This window comes from Eublepharis macularius, chromosome 8, assembly GCF_028583425.1.
Source record: "Eublepharis macularius isolate TG4126 chromosome 8, MPM_Emac_v1.0, whole genome shotgun sequence".
NCBI lineage: Eukaryota > Metazoa > Chordata > Lepidosauria > Squamata > Eublepharidae > Eublepharis > Eublepharis macularius.
Window position 1 is genome coordinate 38,661,555 of NC_072797.1, and position 24,762 is coordinate 38,686,316.

Consider the following 24,762-nt stretch of genomic DNA (forward strand, 5'->3'; position numbering starts at 1 on the left):
TCCTCTATCTGCTGGCTCTGCCTGGAGGGGATGGCATCAAGGGGCAGTTGCCAGATCGGCAGGCAGTGGTTGGATGTGCCTGCGTGACCATTTACAGGAGCACCACTGCCTGGTTAGAAGGTGCTACCAGGGTTGCTATGGACTCCAGTGTGCTTGCTCACGGAGGGGCATGTTATTTCCCCTTGTGGAATGTCCATAGGGCATAGACCAGTAGCATCTCTGTTGTGCCAGTGGCCAGCTGCCTCTGCCACAGCTACCCTCAAGATTGGGCTGCTCATCTCTGTTAAAGGGACATTTTCTCCAAGTCAGTTAGCAACTGCAAGATACGGTCAAGTGAGGTAAGACAAAAAAAAATTGAATTGTTTGTCAATCTAATTATTTTGGTTGTTGAAAGCACCAAGCACCAACAGGGGTCAAGTCTTAACTTGGAAAAAGAAACAATGACAAAAAGGTGGCTTTATTTACAGAAACTTTATTCCACTTTGACACAATAAAAATATTAAACTTAAAAGAGGAAAAGGAAGTTTGACATCAGTGAAAAGTAACATGTGTTAACATATGAACTGGTCAGCAATAAATAGGAGAGGCACAAATTGTGCTACAGCAGATCTAAAAGTAGTCCTGTAATTCTTAGAAAAGGTTTAAAATTTCAAGATTTTTTTAAATCTCAATTTATATAGTGGCTGACCAATTTACAAATATTTACACAAAAATAGAAAGAAAAATAAGAACTTGGCTTATTGTAGCAGCTATTTTGAGCAGTCATCATTACTATTTTTCTTTATATGGAAAAGAAACTGTTGAAAAAGGATTGGACTGAGGTGGCTTCATATCACACAACACAGCAGGTAGAAGAGGTGCAAGGCTTCCTTACACTGATATTCTGCCACAGGAGCTGGAGAGAGGAAGAGACAAGGTGTGCAAGCAACAGTACCAACTTTGCACATTTTTGTATATGCTAGTAATAACGTAGGAGGAATTGCAACTCTTGCCTGCACTTCCTCCCCTGCATGCTTTACTGTCATGTGTGAAGCCACCTCTTGATCTGAAATTAGTAGTATTTAAGCTTTTACTACAGACAGTGGCTTGCCACAAGCCAAGTCAGCACAGCCTGTGACTCACCAGCCAAACGAGCCCTTCAGGTGTCCATTATGGCATACAAAGTAGTTAACAATCCTGCTTTTTTTTTTTGCAGCCCCAGCTGGGAGGGTACACAAATGGTTTATTAAATCCCAGCAGTTTGTGTTCAGTCTGGCAAGTCGCAAGCAGTGTAGTCCTGCCACAGACTAGACTGCCCTGTAGTAGCTGTGCCACTTAAAAATTCCAGTTGCAATTACAATTTGTGACATTGATCAGTTCACACTGAGGCGATAAACTATGTTTAGGGTGTACCATTTCAGACTGCATACAGGGGGCTCCTTCATAAAACTACTTCTCAAAAACATCTAACTTTTTACGTCCAGGGGGCAGGTTGTGTAGGTAGGAGCACTCAGTCATGTGAATCCCCATCTGCAATCTGAAGTGGTACAGTCTAGACATGGGTTAATCATCTCAGTGAAGAGGCAGAATAATAGCACTGTTTAGGACCTGCTTATTATTTTTGCAAAGAAATTTCCATTTCTTGTTACAAGAAGATTAAAAACTGAAAAGAGCCAAGTAGAGCCAAAGTGCATTTTGCATTTAACAGTTGCAAAGCAGGGGCTACTGTTCAGGAAATGTGCACTGTGTGCTATTCTTTAAGGTTACAGCATGGCTGTTGCACATTACATAATTTATCATCTTCATATTTTAATATTCACTGTGGTTGACTCACCACTACAACAAATGTTAACAATAAATCAATAAACTCCAATAGATTTGCAAATTTGCATTACAGCAGTCTCTTTATTGGTCACTGATTCAAGCAGTTTCAAAAGGTGAGTCTTCAAATGGTTTTAATGAATTTTATAAAGGCTGCATTTTTCTTCATTCTTGCAAAAGACTCCTTGACAAAAGGCTGAAAGAAAAATCTCCTCTTAGGGAGAAAAAAGTGGAGGGCCGAGGGAGGAGAAAAACTGCACTTGGGGTTTATGTCCCAGTTAAGGAGATGGAAGCCAGTTATCTTTTCTGAATAGTTGCTCTTAAAGGTAGTATACAGTTCAAATCCCTTCTGTCTCTCAATCGTTGCCATGACTGTGGGATAGAACAAAACAAACAATGAATATATTGGAACTACCATACTTAAGACCAGAACAATGGCCATCCAGTTCAGCATCCCATTTTTCACAGGGGCCAAACAGATACCTGGAAGACCTATATTCAGAGGCCAGAGCAATCCCTGCCGTTACCACCCTCCTTGCCCCCCTTGATAATGGATACTGAGCAAACAACAACCTCAGACGATGAAGGCCAATAGATCTTTCCTCCATGAATTTGTCTAACCCTGTTGTAAAGCCTTCAAGTGCATTGACAGCAATGCTTGCCATCAAAATATGAATCCATCAAGGTCAAAGGACTAACAGAAACATGCTCAAGGGTTTGGGTGTGCCTAAAGAAATTTTGTAGAAGTTAAGGGAGTTAACTTCCATATCACAGAGCACGTATAAAGAACGATCAGAACTGTACGGTTCTGAATCTTTTTCAGGCCAGAAAATGAACACTAAACCATTTTCATTTCAGTACTTGCTAAACATCAAACAAAAATGTTCCAGCTATTCATGAACCTATCCCCTACTACTGTTGCTAGTTGAATTTTACTTTCTACCACATTTTGCTTATTAATAAGACCAAGAGCACACTGACTGCTATGTAGAAGTTATACATTCCCTGCTCTCTCATTTCTAACATCAAGTATTTTTATAAAATTTCAAAAAAGAGAGTCTATTGAGATACAGATGGGCGGTGCTATTATACCCAGCACAAATTTACATTAGGAAATTAAAGATTGTGCTTCTGAACAGCACAGAAATATCTGTAAGCAAAACACACACACACACAGACCAGATCACATTCTCCCCACCATGCCACTATGACATTTCAATTTATTAGAAGACAAATTTACACTCTAGGAAGTCTGCATGAGATCCTAGCCCAAATTACCCAAATATAGCTATGCTGTAAGAAATGGCTGAGAGAGATGCCTTGGTAAAGGGACCGGGACTATTGACTATTCTACTAGGTACTGTCTGTTGATGAAGATATGCTCCTATTAGGTAATTTCCACATAATTAAAGATGTCATATTTAATTACTTGTGCTTTGTTTAAGCAATGTTTCATACATGTTCTGATTTATGCTGTTTTTCAAATTTCTACAACCCATACCCTATTGCATTTGTTCAGTAAATATCACAGCTGTTCATCTTATTTACTTGCACTGCGTAATCCACTTTGAATTTCAGTGAGAAAGGCAGACTTATACTATACTGTAAGTTCCCCAATGAATTATTTTAAAAGCCTAGTTAAGAAAGTGTCAAGTTTACTGAAGATCCTTTTTAAAATCACTGAGCAGCAACACAGAAGATCACCAATAACAATGACAATAAGGTGAGATCCATAGAGCTACTTAAAATGCTCTTAAGGGCTCATGAGTTCTTCGATTCCTTTTGAACAGCAGACTATTTGCCACAAAACAGTTTTGAAAGCTGGTCTGCCAAGCAACACTGGCAGTTCCTGTTTGGAAAAGTGCAAAACTCCTTTTCGAAAGCATCACTAGTTGCATGGTTCTTTGGATCTCAGCCATGGAAAAGAAGCAAAGTGGCACTGCTTAGACTGGAGCTTTCACCTAATGGGCCAGGACTTACAAGTGGGTCAACCCAGCAGCATTTCAAGCATCATGTTCTCTTTGTGTATTTTCTAAGTTAAGGAGAAAAATTGGAGACAACAGATGACACTGAACCAGTGTCAGGGGAGATCTAAGCGATGGAGAAGACAGGCATCTGCAATACAGTTAGAAGTCAGAGCTATATTACAAACTGGGATCCAAGATGGGCCTTAAGTATGAAAAGTCTGAAGGTGGCTAGGGAATGAGAAACAAGTATGTACCAGATTTTAATGTTTATAGAAACGTTTACTTATATACATGTTTACTTATATGCAATCTCTTCTGTAAAGTTTGCTGCATATTTTACCTTTCGAAATTCATCTACGATGATGTCAAACTTCTGTTTTTCATGTACTGCTCTAGCAGTGTTCGTTCGATCAAAAGGTTCTGGAAGCATTAAAAGAATATTGTAAGTGTTGTAGCTTTTGCTAGCTTTAATTTATCCAAAGTAGCAGTTACACAACTAATTATACAGGAGTAATTTTATTGGAATTAATTAGGCTCCTTCTTTATAGTGGCCTTGTGTGTGTTATGTGATGTCAAGTCTCCTCCGACCTATGGCGACCCTATGAAAGACCTCCAAATCATCCTCTCATTAACAGACTTGCTCAGATCTTGCAAACTGTAGAAGGTCGCTTCTTTTATTGACCCAAGCCATCTCATTTTAGATCTTTCTCCGTTCTTACTGCCTTCTACTTTTCCTAGCATTGACTTTTCCAGAGAATCTTGTCTTCTCATAATGTGACCAAAGTGGCCTTACATTAATGTATTTATCTGAATGTGAAGGAGAATCAAAGAGTCTTTTCCACTATAGTTTATTAGCTGATTGCATCTCTGTCCTTTGCCATGTCTGTATTGCACTCAGCATGGGCCACAACTTGAGCAATCACAAAACCATGTTTAATGATCTGCAAACATGCAGTTCTAGTGCATAGTTACACATGCTTATATTTCTTTATGTAGATCATGCAGAGGATTTGATTCAAGTCAGTAATCTCCACTAAAATTAGAAAAGATGTGAATACATAAATGAAAAAAGTTGTTGCACATCTAACACAATAGCCATCTGTACTTAAAAGTAACAATTTAAATGCAGCAAGCAAGAAAAAGCTACGACAATGGAGAAAATGCAAGAAATTCTTAGGGCAGTCATTCAACCACAGGACAGCTCAGTATTATATAAAGTGCATTTAAGTATATCAGGCAAGTGGCATAACTGTTTATTCCATTTGGCATCAAAGAAGGCTACATCTAAAGGGACATAAATGTTGCGCTGGATCTGAAGGTTGACTATTCCCCTACCACAACAGACCATTTCTCTCCCCCATGTAATATGTAAGGGTCCCCTAAGCCCTGGAGGGGGCTCAGTGTTTTAGTGTGGAAGAGGAGAAAATCCCCTCCTGCAAGTTAAGCAAACAGTTCTTTGGATCCAATCCATTGCTGGAAAGGTGCCTTCTTCATTGTCTACACTTCCCTATGCCACATTGGGCAGAATCATTCCACAGTTATTGACCTGTTTTGTGTGGGTAAGATCCTGGAGGGGCTCAACATCCTTCCTCCCCACCACCCACAATCCTAGTAAGACCTCAGAGAAAGACTGTGAAACATTACAAATCTGCACACCTAAATCACTGTATCTAAGTACAGCGTTTCAATGGACATGCTGTTTCCTAATACAGAACATCAAATCTCAACATTTTATTTTGTTTATTTGTAGACAAGAAACAAGCCACTATTAGTGACTATTTGGCTGTCACAAAGAACTGCAGTTCTAAACACGAAGATTTTCCATCTTAGCACAGCACATGAAAAAACCCACAAGCTTGAGGACTTCTTGGTTCATTCTCAACCTGCGGTTTGTTTGAAATGTCTGAATGATCTACTGATCATGCTTCCTTTGCTGCTACCAAAACACTCAAGTTCTCAACAAAACTCCACAATTTACCTTCTACACAAATGAACTTGTTTCTCCATTCAATACCATCAGGCCTTGGAATGGCTCTGGCTTCACGAACTGAAATCATCTGACCACTCCAACTAGCAAGAGGAAAACAACTTTCAGAAACCTTTAAAAACAGCCCAACATTTAATAAACTCTCACAAAGAAAAGAAAAACCTGGATATAATCGATATATTGTCGAAGGCTTTCACGGCTGGAGAGCATTCGTTGTAGATTTTCTGGGCTGTATGGCCGTATTCTTGGCATTGTAGTTCCTGACGTTTCGCCAGCAGCTGTGACTGGCATCTTCAGAGGTGTAGCACCGAAAGACAGAGATCTCTCGGTGTCAATGTATGGAGATTACCTGCTAACATCTTCTTCACACATTGACACTGAGAGATCTCTATCTTTCGGTGCTACACCTCTGAAGATACCAGTCACAGCTGCTGGCAAAACGTCAGGAACTATAATGCCAAGACCATGGCCATACAGCCCAGAAAATCTACAACTACCTGGATATGATCCTCACCAACTTAGTAAGCACAGCATTTTTATGGAGCAAGTAAGTGTGGCATATAGCCCCTAGAAATAGAGTAGTGAGTAGGGAGCAAAGAAGGTAGTGTTACCTGGCTGCCACCAGCCTCCTTTAGAAATCCCATGCTCAGGTCTGGCATGTTCTGTATATATGAGAGAGATTAGGAAAGTAGTGCTGGGCCAAAATAATTAGGGCAATGGAGAGATATGACATGAGACCAGACAGGATTCGGTGGGGGGGGGGAGGGGGTCAGAGTTTGCCTTCAGCCCATCGACACCCCCCCACTAATTTTTGACTGAATGACTCATTACAAAAATTTAGGTTATAGGAAAGAGAAATGTTATAACATCATTTGGCTTGTATCCCAACTTGTCAAAATATTTCAGAAAAAGCAGCTAAAGGGAAGACTTACGTAACAGAATTAAGCAGATCACAGCAGGCAGTAATGCCTTTCTGCTGCGTTCTGAACAAAACAAACAATTTTTCTAGAATCCATCTGGCTTCTCACATCACTCAAATAAGCAGTTGCATCTTCAGCACAAAAAAAGAGCTTATTGTCACTTCAAAAAGTCAAAATATTAAAAAGCTACTTTCAGTATGAAATACTTGAGATCTATTTGCATTTTTACTTTAGCAAATCAAAGGGGTAATTCACTTTTTGTAATTACTTTATTAAATGGGAAAATAAAGAAAGAAATATTTTATGGAACCTCTGCCTTGCTGTGGGGGGGAGGGCAGGAAATCCCTTGCTTTGTTCTCCAAAATACTTATCCTCTGGCCTTTGTGCTATGAAAGGAACAATGGTATGCCGGTTTGATGACAGATGAATGAGCCTGGGGGATCCTTGAGCTCACCCCTGCCCCCAGTTGTGGTTAAATAATTAAAAAGTTCTGCTTTCATAGCAAACCATAAGTTCGTTATTACAACCAATTTACAAAGTATGGTTTGCACTCTTACCTCTTGACAGCCAGTTTGGTGTAGTGGATAAGAGCGTGGGCATCCAATCTGAAGTACCAGGTTTGATTTTCCCTCCTCCACTTGAAGCCAGCTGGGTGACCTTGGGTCAGTCATAGCTCTTTCAGAGCTCTCTCAACCCCACCCACCTCACAGGGTGATTGTTGTTGTGGGGATAATAATAGAATACTTTGTAAACCACTCCAAGTGGGCATTGCCCTGAAGGGCAGTATATAAATCGAATGTTGTTGTTGTGTTATCTTACCCAGATTTAAACCATAGCCTGAGTTCACAAGCCATAAAAATTGGACATAACAAAATACTTTTTGACATGAAAACAGAAGTCTTTAATTGAGCCATATATGAGGGTAGGCATGTTCACATAACCACAAATTATGGCTTGGTATGTCTGAAGCATGTCAGAGTAAGAACTGCCACTCCAGTATAGTACTAATTGTGTAATCCAGACCAATGGAATCTTTCCTGCAAATTCTAAAGTCTTACTTTAGACTTTAGAATTTCCTTTAGCAAACTGTGACTTAATTCACATGAAACACCAAACCACGTTTAGCATTAGGGGAACAAGCCCTTATTTCCAAAGCGGAGCAGGTTCTCCCTATCCAACACCAGGCTACTCAAGGGCAAGAGTTTATTTTTTCCAAATGAGTGATTGGGAGAAACTAAAAAAGTGTATCAGGCCCAGTGTACCATGGGCATAGGCAGTATTACACATCCTCAGTACCTGTTGATGTCAGTATCTTGGCTTGGGAAGATGGGTGGTGATCATCAATTTCACTGTCCAGCACAATCTTCTTTCTGGCAGCCATTCACATACATATAGCTGTGAGTAGCAAGGTGGGGAACCCCCACAAATGCCCCAGTGGTAGATTTTATAATAGTTTATATCTCTACTAAGATACCATTACCATGGTACATTATTATAAAACTGAGCCAGTTCTATCAAGCATTAGATTGGATTCAATAAACCATAAATAGGGAAGGCATATAAACTCCCCAAATAAAGCAATCCCTGGAATGAGCTCTCAAAATGCTGAAGATGGCTGGACTCATGGGAACATAGCACAGAACAGCATGGGTGGGGTGCTACAGTAAGAAAAGGGAAGGATCAGCAGAGGTTGACCTCTTTCATATAAGCACTGCAAGGGACTCAAGTCTCCAATTAATGCTTCTTGATAAAAGCAAAATTTTGTGCAATAATGCTTCTACCTGCCAAAGATTTAACTTTTAATGTAGGGACACCATTTTGAGTAGAAAGCCTTTATCATTTTAAATTCCCTAGCAATCCTCACTGGATGCAAGCAGGACATCAATCCAATCAACGCTTTGCTACCAATTACAAGATAAAAACCTGCTCCCTTCGCTTTGACAGCAAATGAAACAGGACACCCAGTCTTTAAGAGAGGTTGTAAAAATGGAAGAGGGACTTCAGGAAGCTATTCTCAGCCCTCCTCTAAAATATTTCCAAGCTAAAACAAATAAAGGTAGCTTTTAAAAAAGTAAAACATATGCACAGTTTATATTTAAAGAAAGCCACTGTTATGCAAAAATCAATACAAGCCACATTTAAGAAGCAATTGTATGTGCAACAAAAAGGCAAATTAATACTGAATATTTGAGAATGGTACTTTGACAGTGGCTTGCTAGTACTGTTATACAACTAATATTCATTTTTCTAATATGTTATTCAGGAATCTGCTTAAAATGTTAGTATCCTGCTAACAAAACAAAACTGATGCTCAGCAGCACCTTAAAGACTAACAATGTTCATTCCAGCATGAGATTTTGTGAGTCAGAGTAAGTTTCTCCAGAGGCAATGGAAAGAGAAAGAGAGAGATCCATCAATTCTGGCTTTCCTGGTGGTTTACAATTTTAAAAAAATCTGTAACACAGTTATTAGAATAAAAAACATTTGAAACAAAATCTCATTTCTCTGAAATCAAAAGGCATCAGTAGCTAGAGACATTGCTCTAACATCTTCCACTGGAAATTGCCTTCAGAGCTATAACAGACATGGGAGTGGGCCAGCAAAGCAGAATAGGCAGGAGCCGTTGTGACAAGCCTCCCTGGGCAGGGTCCCTTTAACAACAGTACCACATTGAAAGAAGTCCCCAGATCTTAATGGTTTCAGCTGTGTATCTGAAGGGGAGGCACATGTAATAGGGACCTCCAGATCTTAAAAGCCGGGTGGTGGGGCACTATGTCCAGGAAGGGTACTCTTCCCAAGGCTCCCCAGAGTCCCAGCTCTGAACTGGACTCTGCCATTGACTTACTGTAGCCTTAGTTCAGTCAAAATTAAGCACACACTCAAAATTAAGCACAAGAGAGCTACGCACACACACTACTATGCCATGCTCATCATTTTTAACTTGCTTTTTCGTGCAAGCTTTTAGACAATCTTCACTTCCCACTTCAGTGTATTTTAAGATTTTTTTTTAAATACAAAAAATTAAGCCTTCCATCTTACAAGACTGTAGAATTCATTTGGAAACTTGCTAGTGCAGAAATACGAGGGGTGGGGGGGGAGAGCTCCAAGAAATGGAAAGTGGATCACTTACTCAAATTCAGTAGCATAGTATTTCAGGAAGCCCAGCAAGAGGTCTCCAAGAGTCGAGTTGTTTTTGGAGAGGTAAGGAGGAATGGTGCGTGGGGCTTGATGCACAAGGTGCAGCTGCATAGTAGGAGCAAAAGATTCCTATCAAAACAATGAGAAAAGAAGAGGAACCGATTATTGTCTATTGTGTCCACAGAGTGCTGTATTTGTCAAGATGCTCTCAAAGGTAAATGTAGGCATATGACCTCGATGCTAAGCTTTGGACCCTACGCGCTACCACTGCAGGTGCTGGCTGATCTTTCCCACCATTTTCTTCCCCCAGCAGCCTCTGGCAATGTTGAAAAGGCAATGCCAAGGTTTGGTGGACCTGCTTGGACAAAAAAAGGAAGCAGCATACAGTGAGGGGCAGGGTATTTTGCCTGTATCACCCTCCTCAATTCCTATTCACATTGTGTGGCTTTTTGTCCACCAGGGCCCCAGCCCCCTATCACCTTTCCGTGTTGGGGAGTACTTACTGGAGGAAGGGGATAATGACCCGCCTCCATCAGTCCCTTACCCTGGGGGCGCAAAGGATCCAACCCTACATATTTCAAAAATCATCAAATATAAACTGGGGTAAATCTAAGGAATAATGAACAGAAGGGAAATAGCCATTAGTATTGTTTCACAAACACCTGTGCAGAAGCTTGCACAAGAATTCACTCAGGGCTACAATAAGGTCTATAACAATCATGAAAAGGGTTGCGCAAGCTTTTACGCAAGTTCTCACACAAATGGAAGAGTTTTGGATTTAATTTTTCTGACACAATGTTCAAGGGCAAGGTATAATAAGGTGACTGATCTGTGAGCAGAAGACATCTTCTACGTGGAGAAAGTCTCTGGAAACCTTGCTGCCTCAGTATATCTTTTACTAAACCAGCTTAATTAGCTAGCAGAGTTATATAAACTATGGAATTCTAGTGAACTTTCAATCAAGCACTTCATCTTCTATTAGATGTTTTTTGCCTATGGGCTGGATCCAGCAGAGAAGTCCACCGAAGGGGTTGGGAGGGTGCATCTTTTCCTGCCTCTCCTAAACAGCCTTCCATTTGTTCTAAAACTGCTCTAAGGACTGGAAGAGCCTTGCAAGCAAAATGAGCCACAGGATGGGGTGCTGCAGCAGTGATGAGGAACCAAATAATTAAAACAGCCAAATGAATCAAAGTAGTTCTGACTGATTGTTGATTACTTGTTTTTGAAACATACTAGCCCTGTTTACTTGTTACAGCAAAAGCACCAACAGCCTGCACATATGTGTGTTCATCTGTTTCTAAGAAAGAGCCAATTCACTTTACACTTTACATTCACTTTACAAGTGAAACCAGGGACCAGTACCTGGATAAACGTGGAGTCTGTATTGCACATTTAGTCATACATGCATTGAATGTAACAGAAGAATTACTCAAAACATATTAAAAATTAAAAGGGACACTGTACAATGGTTGTACAAATATTCCCAGTAACTTGTGAACAGGGCTTCTGATCAGCGATATCAATTATAAACTGAAATATGTTATGACTTAAGATTATTAATTACTGTAAATATTAAAACAGACCAAGTACTGAAATGGTTTTCAATCCCAAGTTCGTTACACTTTAACACTATATAAAACTGTAGGTTCACTGTCCTTGTATAGAGATATACATTTCAAAACCTCTGAACATTTACCTAAACCCAAAAGAACATGAAACTCTGCTTTCTGCAAGGCTAATAAATTCAACTATAATGCTTGATTTATAACAAACGAATTATACAAAGTAATAGCACATAGCTATTAGAACTCCCAGGATTTCTAAACCAGAATCAGAAGCCATAGGAGTTGAGTAATGTTGCCATCAGGGCTGCAGAAAGGTGCCTTGTCCCTTTAATAGAAGATTAATGCATGGAAATGCACAGGTAAAGTTTTTCATGGCATAAAGGAAATAACATTGCTTGGTAAATAACATCCCATTAAGCCTCTATTAAAGGGGTAAGCCTTTTTTTTTCTCCAGGCAGCTGGCAACCCTAGGTTAGAGGGAACATGAGAACTGAAGGCTCGCTCATGTAACACCAAACTATGGTTAATTGAGCCCTTGTAATATAGGTATCCAAATAATAACAGAGCAGATATTAAATCCAAGCCTTCTGGCTACCAGATGTTAACTAATGAGGTGTACACTTTCATCCGGTGCATGCTCATCTACTACTTGCATTGCACAAATTTGTCCTTATCAATGCTTAACCACACCAGCACGCACTGACTTCAGTAGGCACAATGACCCTCTGGTTCAAAACATGTCACATGCCAGATGGTATCTGCCACATCGTACAACAGAGGATGCCTGGCCTTACTCGCTCAGTATACTTGGAACCCTAAAGCAACTACCCTGATGAGCAGGGGAAAGATCATGGGAAGTTGTACTCACCTTCATAAACGTATGTACTTGGATACAAACACAAACCATCATACACTTTTTTATTTATCAAAAAAGCATACTGGGCCTGATGTTGACCACCAAGAGCAGAGCTTATGGAAGAGATCTTTACCACCACCGTCTTCTTTCTGAATCCCATGCTGCACACAAACCTACCCTCAAACCCCCACTTCTGAGGTTTCATCTACACATTACAAAGCCTCCGTGTTTGTTTGGGGGAAAACCATGAGGATTTGGGGAGTTTTGTGTCTCCCCAACGTACACCAATGTTTTTCTGTCTGTGGCCACAGCACATAGGGAGGAGTGGCTGTAGTTTCCTCCACTTCAATTTTCAAGGCCCCAAACATCCCTATGGAACCACTATTGGATCTGCTGTAAAAATCATGCCAACAACAGCTACCTGGGGTAGTTTGGGGTGCAAAAACTGCAAGGGGAGGCTAAAGCTGCTTCTCCCGACATGTTGTGGTTGCAAACAGGAAAAAAGCTGCTGTGTGTCTCAGAGGCACACATCACAACATGAGATACAAAACCTTGGTGTGTTCCCCAGCACACATAAGGACTTGGTAATATATAAATGGAGCCTCAGGGTCAGGGGACCCTGGGGATAATGGGGAACGCTGTGTGAGAAATGGAAAAAAGTCATTCTCATCCAGCATGCTTCTGTGCCAATTGAGAATGGTGGGGGGGGGGGAGAAATTCTCTCCAATCTCCCTCCCTGTTGAAGTCCTGTGCCACATTTCATGCTGTTCCTAAGGATCCCTTGCTCTGAGTGGCAGAAAGAAGGGGAAGGCCAATTTCCTTTTCAGAGAAGAGTTCTCACAGTGACCTGGATCCAACCCCATGTGATTATATGACAGATACTTAATCCCCATCATTTCAATGCGAACTGAAAAGGAGATCATTTTAGCAAATTATACTGATTAGCAGCATCAAATATTGCCAAAAGCAAAGGATGTTACACAATACAAAGTTACCATACAAATGGCACAGCTGTATGTCTGACTAGCTGTTCTTCATCAAGAACAAAATTCAGTTAACCATCAAAAACTGATTTTAACAGATTCCAGTTAACAGTAAAAGGAAGTCTTAATTAGATTTACTAAACAGTAAAACCAAAAATGAGAATTATTGAAACATTAAAGTGGCTATGGAGATGAGAAACATAAGTTATAAAGTACAATAGCTAAGCAGTTACTAAAGCATACTTTCTTTAAAAATGCTGTATTAACATTAACAGAAGGCATGCGGGTCACTGAAATTCAGATAAATCTGCTTATTCTGAAATCCTAGCATATGTCAGAATGTTTTCCATTGTGCCTTGCTTAAAAAGCTGTGCAGTTGCAGATGTTAGATGCCTTACAACTGTGCATGATCAGCATTTTAAAAAGTACATTTTCAATGCAAGGTTATAAACACGTGCAGATAACAAGGTTCAGCTCAATTCTAACTAGTAGGATACCCAATATGGTGGAGCCATGAATTGGATTATGCAACAGTAAGTTCTTTCTACACACATACTATCTATATTTTAGAAAGGGAATTAAAATAATTTTTAAAAGTGATAACTGGAAAATGGGAATATTGTTTGCCGTGTCTGTGGTTAGAAACAAATGCATGATTTCTCTTCTCAAAAGAGATTCATCTTATACAGGGAATTACTGCACTGACTTATTGTATTGTTTGATGACAGAACTTTTCAACCACAAGTTTAACCCATCTTTAACACATTATACATCTTCCTCCACTTTTATTCAATGAACTCAGGACACAAATAGCTCTTATACAAACTGTTCAGCCTCCCTCATGCTCCTACTCTTGCCAAGGGAGCCCCAAATCAAAAATATTAGATCAGCTAATTAAGGCATATTCTGTTTCAAAGAGTAAGATTCACAGCTCATTCAACTCAATTCTGTGTTCTTCTGAGCTGTACACCATATCTGTGACGTACCTATAGCTCTTTACACTGTCTGACCTGTTGGCCTCACTTTGTAAAAAAAAAAATCCACCTTTTTCTCCTCCTCTCTCTGTATATGTACCCTACAGACTAGCTATAAGTACCTTACAGATTTAGCTAACAACTTCATGCATCTGGTCAGCAAATGCTTTTGCCACAATAAATGTGTTATCTTTAAGCTATACATTTTTGTTTTTTGCTGCAACACACTAACCTAGTTACTTTTTTTAAAAGGTTCATTACTCTTGGAAGTGACTTAGTTACCAAAAGTCATGCCTTATCAATACCATTCGCTAAGCTGCTCTAATATCTATAGTGCATGGCTCTTTACCACAACTGGAAGTTTCGATTCTCTATTCCAAGGTCCAGAGGCATCACTTCCTAACTGAACAACAAAAGTCACTTGCTCAAAAGTCCCTACCATAATTACATTAGTATGGGTCCAGTGGTCTCTTACTCAGAGGGTTTAAAAAGGGATGGGCTTACCTAGCTTATTTCTAACTAGGGTTGCCTGGTCACCTGAGCCCAAACTGGGAGATCGGAAGGTAGTGCACATGCCCCAGAGGAATTCCTTGTTGCATGGGGAATGATGTCATTCCCAGAGCAAAAAGTAAAGACCCCCATGTGGGGCTGATTTGATAAAAATCAGCTCCAAATGTGGGGGGGGGGGCTGATTTTTATCAAATCAGTCCCACACAGGGGCCTGCACTTCCTTGTCACATTGGGGAATTACGCCATTCCCTGAGTGGCAAGAAAGTGCTCCAGAGCTCCCAGGTCTGTTCCCTGCATTCTTTCCCCCGCTACCAGGGGAATGGGATCCCTATTTCTAACATGGGGTGTTTTTGATCTGCTAAGAGTCAGATAAACAATAAGTTTTAATTCAGGCAAAAATGTGCCCCAGGTTTCAAAACCATGATGCACAGCAGCCAGGTTCATGCTGAAGGGCTAAATGTGCACCAGAGCTGGGTTTCAGATGGCAAATGAGAGACACATGCTGAAATGCACCACCATTTAAAAAAGCCAGTCTGGTGTAGAGGTTAAAGTGCAGGACTAGGAACTAGGAGACCCAGGTTCATATCCTCACTCTGCCATGGAAGCTCATGAGTGACCTTGGGCCAGTCACAGAGCCTAACCTGTTCCGAGGGTAAAATGGAAATGTGGAGATTAACATATGCTGCCCCAAGCTCCTTGAAAGAACAGCAGGATAAAAATGTATCAGAGAAATCCTTTAAAACTTCTGACCTCCCTCTATATACGAAAGCTGTATGAATAAGGATTCTAGCTGTGCCTCTGATAGAAAACTTCCAGTATGGAAGAGCAATTAACCATGTAAGCTTATTAAACATTAGCAATTAACATATATGCAATTAACACATGATTGCATATTAAATATTAACAGTCTTTGACACAGATAAACCACCTCAGTGAAAAACAGGTAACATTTTCCACCTTGTTAACAGCAGACATGGTTGTTGCTTCTTGCACATCTGCTCGTATATTTGCAGCAACCATGCTATGCTAAAACTATTCAACTGCTTATTTGCCACAAGAATACTTGAAAAGATGTAGGAGGGTGGCATGGCAGCCAACTCTCAACAATTTATCCCTTAGCTGAAACTAGTTGACCCAACAAAATCCTGAGGCATGGGAATACTCTGGAAGTAAGAAAATGAGATTTGCTCAGCAGCATGTGAACCACAAGGTCAAAGTCAAATGTGTTACAAGGGTTAAGATCCAGAACAGTATCAGGAAAGCGAAGAACCTACAGCAGTCAGGCCCCAAAATGGAAAGAGACTACATGCACTCGTACATTTGAAAACAGGCTGCAATCATAAGCACATTCAACTGGAAGTAAATCCCATTGAATTATACGGGTCTTGGTTAGAGATGGGCACGAACAGCAATACAAACTAAAAAAAGGCACCAACAGCCCAATCAGCTGTTTGTGAACAAGCTGTTCATGAGGCCCCATTCTAAACGAACAGGCGGTCGCAAGCCTTGTTCGTTGCTGTTAGTCAAGCCAGACCGTCTGACACCTGCAATCAATTCCCTTGGCAACCGGAGGCAGGGACTGCCTGAACTCCTGCTGTTGCCCTGGAAACTCCAATCTAAACCCAATTTATCTTGATAGGCAGGTCTTCCTTGTGTGTGGAGCTCCAAATTTGTTACAAGGAAGCAAAGAGCAGGGGGGAGGGGGCTCCCAGCTCTGGTTTTGCAGACAGTGAGCGAGAGACAGTTGCTGTTCACATTTTGAGAGACAGGGAGAGTACATTGGAGCTTGAATTTTCTTTGTGTGTGGTGAGATAGGGATCTATCTCTTCAAGTTCCAGGGCTGCTGCCAGGCTCTGGGGCCAAGCTATTATTTATTATTGGTACATTTCCTGCTGCCTGCTCAGGTAGGGTTTCTGGGAGTGGTGCGTTAGGGATCTTGATGGCTGGAGGAGAGTCTGCTGGCCCCCGTGAACAACGAACATGTTCGTGAATAGGTCATGTTCGTCAATGTTCCATTGTTCGTTGATGGCAATGAACAACGAACACCATGTTCGTGTTTTTTTTCTGTTCGTGCCCATGTCTAGTCTTGGTTCCTGGCTATAAGAAGGCTATTTAGTTCATACAAAACAAAGGGAAAATTCAACCTATACTTTCTACACATACACACAAACACACACACAGGTGGCTCACCATGAGGTTCTAGCAAATACTACCACAAGGCACACTTTGCCATTACTCAAATTTAATAGTTAAATAGCAACATTCATATAGTAGATAATCATTTTTATAAACATTATGTAGTAATTTATAAGAAACACTTACTGGGTAATTTTTTTGGAGGGATGGAAGGATAGGTTCAGGTAGGGCTATAAAAAAAAAGTTTAAAGTTGCTGTGATTCATGTACTTCACAGAAAACAACATACCAGCTACACCAGTGGTGTGAACTGAAGGTCTAGGATAAACAGTTACTCCAAAATGTTAATTACTAGGCCTCTTAAATGAAGAAAGATTACCTGCATAAATTTGTGTGAAACATTCTAGAATGAAAGCCACTCATCTCAGCTAGTAATATATTACTATCTAAGTTTATACGAGGTTTATCTAGGGCCATAAGGTCATTTTTCACTATGAAAACATGTTAATTCGTGTTACAGAACTACACGGGACTTCAGCAGAATAAATATTGCTCATTTCAAAAGATGAGGAAACTATGAATATACGATCACCAACTGCGAATGGCTTTCCCAACACTACCTGTTTCTTTGGATACAGAAAACACAACTGGCCCAGGAACAACCAACAGCCATTGTCAATACTAATTAAAAAATAAAAAGTGACCATTTCTTTTTTAAAAATAACAAGTAGACTTCAAACTAAATATTGCAGATTTAACTTCAAAATATTAGATACTCCAAGTTGGAACCAGTGCAAGATTTCTGCTGGCCCTAGAGCACTTCTGCAAGTGGAAACACAAGACGACGACTGTGGTAGGCCACTTGTACTGAGTCAAACTTATTGTATCTCCTCTTAAGTTTCATTTTGCACAAGACCTTGTGCAACCAATTTCTGGGCACTTCAACATACAGGGAGGAAAGTCTAGGAGTTGCACAAGACCTTGCACAAAAAGAACTGTACTGTTCGCATTTTCGCTTGCACATTGCTGAATCCAAGCCTATGGCTATACACATCCAAATAAAAAAGGATGGGGAAAAGTGGTCAGCCTCCATTTGAGTTATGCTTTCTAGATAATTCAGAGGGATTAGATCCAATGTTTTTATGAATGGAGTAAGTTTGCAGAGATGTCTGCCATAGTCTAGAAACAATTACTAAAATGTCCGTTCTGAATGGACATTCAGAATTTAGTTAACTTAGGGACATCCTATAAAATGGAGTATCAAAATACAAGTGGGGCTCAGGTGGGGGATAAAGAATAGGGCTAGAAAAGTTTCAGAATATGACATTCAGCTATTTTAAAAATGGCTAACGATATAATCAAGTATTAATGCTAATTTTTTTCTCTCTCTCTCCAAAGACACTTTCACCCAAGCCCATGACACACCTTAAGAAGCTCCCTGGGCAAACTATAGTATCAGAAAGGTGATACTTACATGTTGCATTTATTAAAAGAATGTTATTCTACCATTACTATATGGCTATTAGAGACAGCTGTCTGAAGGAAGATTAATGCTCCTATATCTTCTGAGCTTACAAAATAAGCTTAAAGGCATAGGCATTTAATTTTTAAATATAGATTCTGCAACAACAGGATGGGCAACAGAAGAAAATTCTTAATTCATGAAGTATTATATTTATAAAAAGATTTCATTTTTCTTTCCCTACTCTGCCCATTTAATTCTAGCAACAAAAATTTTCAGCCAGAAGTAAAGTCTGTAGATCACAATTGTACCTTGCACTTCCTCTGGACAGCTCAGGGCTGTGCTTCTCTCATTTTAATAAAAAAGAATAATTAAGCAAACAAAAATTAGGCCAATCAGAGGATAAGGCACAGTGGAGAAAATGACATACTTGAACCTATAATCTGCCAGGAATTCAGTGAGCAGACACTCCTGCACAGAGAGAGAGATAAGTGAATGCCAACTGCATGTATCTTTTTATAATGAATTTCTGGGAACATTTGAAACATACCTCCTTACAACTATTTCAACCTGTTTTTCTTCTATATGGGTATAATAACCTCACCCTCATGGGATTTATGTGAGAATGAAAGAATCCTGAAAAACACTTTGCATAAGTGCTAGCAGACTATACAACAATATTAGCAGCATTAGCTTCTATGATACATAAATACACACATACCCATTTTAAAATCCAGTTGAAGTTACAAGAATTATAATATGAACAACAGAGATGTGTATAGACTCAGCTAAGACTCAGGCTGTTTTTTCTAAGTTGTTTCCTACTGGTCAAGTTGTATTTAAGAAACTGAAAGAAAGCAAATGCTCAGGCTCCATTTAACAACAACAACAAAAAAGAACGACTGTGGCAATTGCCAGAGGAATGCTGTCAAGATGGAGGCCGATTGGACTAACTCATGAAATTCTCGCCTGTGATGAGAGGAAGTTCAATTCAGCAAGGCAAGCAGTTTAGGGATCGTGGTACTGAGAAAGAAGCAGAAGAAAAAAAGATCTGCTTCCTTTACCAAGAAAGGTTTTAACAGTTCTAGAGCAGCTATTAATGATAAGTGTGGAGAAAACCAGAGAAGCAAGACAGAGGAAAAACCATTGCAAAAGCTAAACATATACTTACTTTGTAAATAGTGCAAAACCATCAACACAAGACTATAGCTGCTTAAAGTGCCTCGACTAGCATCATTTATGCCACGAAAGCTCGCCCACTTCTTCACAACCAGCACTAATGGACGAACTCGATTTTCAACTGTGAATAAGATAAATATTTATCAGGTAGAGCAATTTTGTGCATTTCTAATGGTTCATTAGAAAATTTAAACATAAACATCACGTCTGGATTCACCCAGCATTGCCTTCCCAACCCAAGCGCACTTTTACCCATGATGACTTTTAGCTGAAAAACAGTACCTAAATAAACTTGGAGGTGGCTGCAATCCTAAACATACCAACTGTGGCGGGGGGGGGGGGGGATTCCAATTGAACAATGGGATTTACTTTCAAACATACATGCTTAGGCTTGCGCGTTAAGTAACTTATGCTTCTTTGGTATTCTCTCTCCTTAAGCTACCCCAACTTTTAAAAGTCTCCTCCCTTATTCCTGGAACCTTCCTTATCTTCCTACAGTTATTTCTTTCCCTTCAAATTCTCTCTTTCAAAACCATTTTTCCCATAAAGCCTTTGGCTTAATCCCTTTCTACTGCCAAGTGAAACAAGAACATGCAACTGCACTGGATCACACCCATACCTTGTTACCTCCCCTCTTCATCAGCCTGCACTGTTGACATTTAGATTGTAGGAGCAGAAGTAGGGTTTTTTAGCTTCTATTATTCTGCAAGCCTCCATGTACTCTGATGGTATTACGGATATAAAATAATTAACTTGTCAAGCTAATCTAAACCTATTACACACATCAAAGATTGGTCTAATAGAACATTGTGGTGAATAGGAAATATTTGGCTATTAAAGGTTTTCTTGTATGATGGCCAATTCTGGTGTGCTTTTTTATGAAAGCCCCATTAAGTATGCATGCAGCCTAACTATGTAAACTTCCTTTACTTCTAAGGATTTACTCCTTTGATACTGAGAATCTCTCAATTTATGAACAGAATAAAGAGGGTATACGATAACTTGCAAGTGAATATATAATAAAATTTGCAAATCACTTACTATATGCATAGGTTCTGAGAAGGAATGTGTTTCTTATTCCTACAACATTGTTTACATTCAAGTCAAACTCCACACAGCTGGAGGAAAAAGAACCAAAATTTGCTGAACAATTTCAGAAACAAGCCTTTGTTATTCTGTCATAATTAAAACACTGGTTAGTGGGACATTTTCAATTTCTGTAGATAAAACTGTATTTCTTCTTAACCTAAAAACTGATACAAAGAGGTAGAATACAATCCATACTGCATTCCTGCATAAAAGAACTGTATTGTAACACACAGCTAAACAAAATAGAACCAGAATCTCTTATACTTTTCAATATTTATTATTGCCAATATAATCTACCTATACATTTTTATCCTGTCCTTCTTCCACTGCTTCCTCCCATAGTCCTCCTTTTTCACTGTCCCCTTACAACAAACCTGTGAGGTAGGTCGGGATAAAAGGGTGTGACTGACCTAAAGTCAACCAGCAAACTTCATGGTAGAGTGGGGATTTGAATCAGGGTCTCCCAAATCCATTCCAAACACAAATAAAATAGCTTAAAGCCCTAAAGCACCTTGATATGACAGGTTGTTATCAGCATCATGAAAAAAATGGAGCTGGGTAAAAGAATGTAGTGTTTTTGTAATGAAACCCTACAATGGGAGAAAAAAAAATTGCATTTGGTGACATTCCCAGAAGTATCTATATGACTTCATTCAGATGTAATGACAAACCTTGATTTGGTGCAATACGAAGGAATCCTGAAGGTGCTTTAAACTCAAGCAATTTCTCCTTCCTCTTCGTTCAGTGAGCTAATTAATTACTTTGGATTTCATGGCGTATCACAGGATTGGATCCCATGGAAAACCTCATGGAAGGAGTTAGTAAAATAGATCTTTCCCCCATATTTCCCTTCCGCCATCAGCCTACTGTCAAGAAACTCACAAGGGTCAAAGGACCATGTAAACAAATGGACCACAGTACAAGAGCCTGCAGAGAGGGGAAATCAAGTGGCTTATGTCAGGGAAGGACAACTTCACACAATTTCTCCACCTCACTGCAGCCTGTATACTGTAGTGCATTTTGTTTATGAGCTGAGCCCTGCCCCGATCCTTAGAAAGGATTTACAAGACAAACAGCAGGCAGTTGGGGGTTAGGGGAAGGTGGAGAACAATTTGCTCCTCCCACGCCTTGCATGAGCTTCTCTGCAGGACTGAACCCATTACATCTGAGCCATTCCTGCCCTAGATATGCAAGAACTGCAAACTGAAACAAGCCACCCATTTCAATCCAAGCTTGCAAGACAAAGCAGAGTTTGATGCACCCAAACCAGGGAACCATGGTTTGTCATGGGACCTGAAAAGATTAACAGAATCCAAAGCTCTTTCAAGGATTATTCACACAGCTCCAGAACCAAGGCCGGATGTTTCATCTCAATCCAATCGATTTTAGGCATAACATACATTCAAATCCTTTCAATATTACCATTTCTACCATGACATTATTTGCAGGTACTTTTCATGAATGAAAATTGTTAATAGCAGAAGAATTCTTCTATATGAAGATAACACTGGAAATTCAAGTGTCCCAGGCATTGATTTCTTTAAAAAGAGATATGTGCAATTGCCCAGGCCAGCCAGGACTTGATTTAATTCCATTTGGCAATTCTGCTTCTGAATTCTAAAACTGAGGGGAGGGGGGTGGCTGTCACTATTCAGTGGAGCAGGAAATAACCCTTGCGCACAGGCAACAAAACCCTGACTCTTGTTCCACAGCAATGTTCATAATTCAAGCAGATGCACCATTTATCAAGATCCTGAGAAAATGGATTCAAATGAATTCTAAAGGAGCATTGAACAACTTAATGTAATTACAGTAAGTATAATGGATTTACTTTAGTTTGAAGCTCCTTTTCTTGGAAATAGCAATAAAAGTACAAAATCCACTTCCAGTTTACTATGGGAAACAGGAAAGCCCAATAAAGCAGGTAGGACACATGCTGAAAAGATTCATACTAATTTTCCTATTGAAACTTCACAACTAACCAAGCAGTAGTAGGGAAATAACACTTAATGATCAAGATGATATTAAATGTGGATACCAGGGAAGAGCTGGAAGAGTCACCTCTGGACAACAGTAGCAAGAGAGTCCCCTGAAAAGATTGGCAGCTATTACTCTGAGACTAAGAAACAGGAAAATGAGTAACGGCAGTGATTAGGCACCACTGCTATTCGGTTCTTTCCTTGGGTTGTGAGCAGCAACAGCCCTTAATGATCTGCCACTCAGCTGCCTCCCCCAGGGCGGAAACCACAGCTCCCTCCATCGTGAGGGTCAGGAGTTAGCGATGGGCTCACCCTGGACACCCCCTTATCCTGAAAGCATCTAATTACTGCAACTTCCAATAAACACACATAATTCAAAATACGCATTTGTTATAATAAAGAGCTTGTTGTGACAAAAGTGCACTCATCAGTCCCTTTCTGAAGAAATGAAATGGTTAACTTGCGCTTCAAAAAGCTTCTCCCTTCTGTCTTCAGCTAGTAGAGTTTGGAGCAGTAACTAGGATATTTATATGTCAGTGGGTAGAAAGACATGAGATGGCCTAATGGTGTGATTACAAGAATGACCCATGATTCCAGTCTAAATCTAGCCTCTACCATCAATTCACTAAGCAGCCCTAGGCAAGCAGTCTTCTCAGCCTCTGCCCTCCCTCTCTGCAATATGGAAAAAATACTGTCCTAACTACCAGAATTGTTGTAAGGATCACAAGAAGAGTAAGAACACTGAGTATGTTATATTCCTGCTAAGTATGATTATTCAGCCAGGATTTAGCAAAAAATGCATCTAAGGGAGAAAGATACATTGGAACAAAACAAAAGTATGCACTCTTCTATAAATTCGTATCAGATATAATCAGTAGCAGGCCTCTTGGAAACCAGTGTCCACTGGTGAACAAACACTTTCTTCTAAGGAAATCAGTGTTTAGCAGAGAACAAACACCTCCTTCCAATGGTGTGGCAAGAAATCTGTCCAACTATTCCCACACACCAAGTCTGCCACTCTCCCTGACCCTGGTAACCATGTGTTAGGGGCAGGTCATGCCCTCATCTAGACAATGGGGTTGGTCCAGCTATCCCCCAAGTAGCCTTCCTCCAGCTTACGTGCCTCGTCCTCCAACAGAAAAGCCACTCACATTGGAGAAAGAGCGAGCTTAGTACGGTAGCATATTAAAGACCAACAAGATTTCCAGGGTATAAGCTTTCAAGAGTCAAAGTTCACTACCTGACAAAGGGATCTTTGACTCTTGAAAGCTGGAAAAAATTTTGGTCATTAACATGCTACTGGACTCAAATCTTGCTTTTCTACTGCAGACCAACAGGGCTACCCACCTGAAACAAAATTAAGTTAAAGGAAAACGCCAGCATTGTGCCAAAATGAAAAGTGGGGCACAAATATTTCAAGAAATGAATTTTGTCAGTGGAGTGATAGGATTAGGGTACGATCTACCCCAGTATCACCAACTTCATCCCATTTACATTTTCTTATAAATGTGAATGGAAGCCATTCATTTCTGTTGGAGAAAGTTAATCAGCTCCTCACTCTAACAAGCATTTTACTGCAAGAAGAAAAAAATAAAGGCATTCGGGGGGTATCAAAGACAGTAACAAGACAACAGAAGACTAGTAAAGGTAGTACATCTTTAGGCCCTAAATGAAATCCGTGGAATTTGAAAATATGATCTGCTGATATGTCAGCAATGCCAAGCAATGGACAAGGTTTATGTAACCATTATGAAATAAATCACCAATAATGAAAACAAACAGAGAACATGGCTTTATTTTCAGAGTACAGGCTATACCTTTCAGAACTAAAACAATAACAGCAGTAATGGTAAGTACTTGCCTGACTTTGTCCCTGAACTTCACTATTGGCACTTTCGCTCGAATCAGTTGAGGTCTCTCAATGTAGCTTGCTGATGGGAGGAAGGGGGGGTAGAGGAAGAAAGATAGTCATCCAATAACGTTTCCCAACATATTGTCTATTTTAACTGGCAGAAGTCTTTTACATCACCTAATGCTCAAGACTGTGAACTGGAAAAGCCAGGGACTGAACCTGGGACCTTCTGCATACAAAGCAGATGCATATCAGTTACAGGAGAAATGTTCAAGCCCAACCCTTAGATTCTAAATATTATTTATGTATTATATTTATTCATGTGAAAATTCTGTTCATTTAAATTTTAATAGGCATGCCTTACTA

The 24,762-nt window shown here is 39.9% G+C and overlaps 1 protein-coding gene across 2 annotated transcripts in view; it reads right to left on the reverse strand.

The window, feature by feature from the left end:
* Positions 1 to 458: 458 nt before the first annotated feature.
* TENT2 (terminal nucleotidyltransferase 2) overlaps positions 459 to 24,762 on the reverse strand; it is a 39,338-nt gene continuing 15,034 nt past the window's right edge. Inside the window, exons 8-15 of one of the 2 annotated variants that reach the window (XM_054986783.1) lie at positions 24,406 to 24,475; positions 20,518 to 20,594; positions 19,469 to 19,597; positions 17,023 to 17,066; positions 9,805 to 9,941; positions 5,746 to 5,837; positions 4,108 to 4,187; positions 459 to 2,172 (exon numbers count right to left, since the gene is read on the reverse strand). In XM_054986783.1, coding sequence (XP_054842758.1) covers positions 2,098 to 2,172; positions 4,108 to 4,187; positions 5,746 to 5,837; positions 9,805 to 9,941; positions 17,023 to 17,066; positions 19,469 to 19,597; positions 20,518 to 20,594; positions 24,406 to 24,475 — 704 coding nt within the window. In that variant the 3' untranslated portion in view covers positions 459 to 2,097. Of the gene's footprint in view, positions 2,173 to 4,107; positions 4,188 to 5,745; positions 5,838 to 9,804; positions 9,942 to 17,022; positions 17,067 to 19,468; positions 19,598 to 20,517; positions 20,595 to 24,405; positions 24,476 to 24,762 lie in introns of those variants that run through there. The other variant, XM_054986784.1, reaches the window with a different exon arrangement.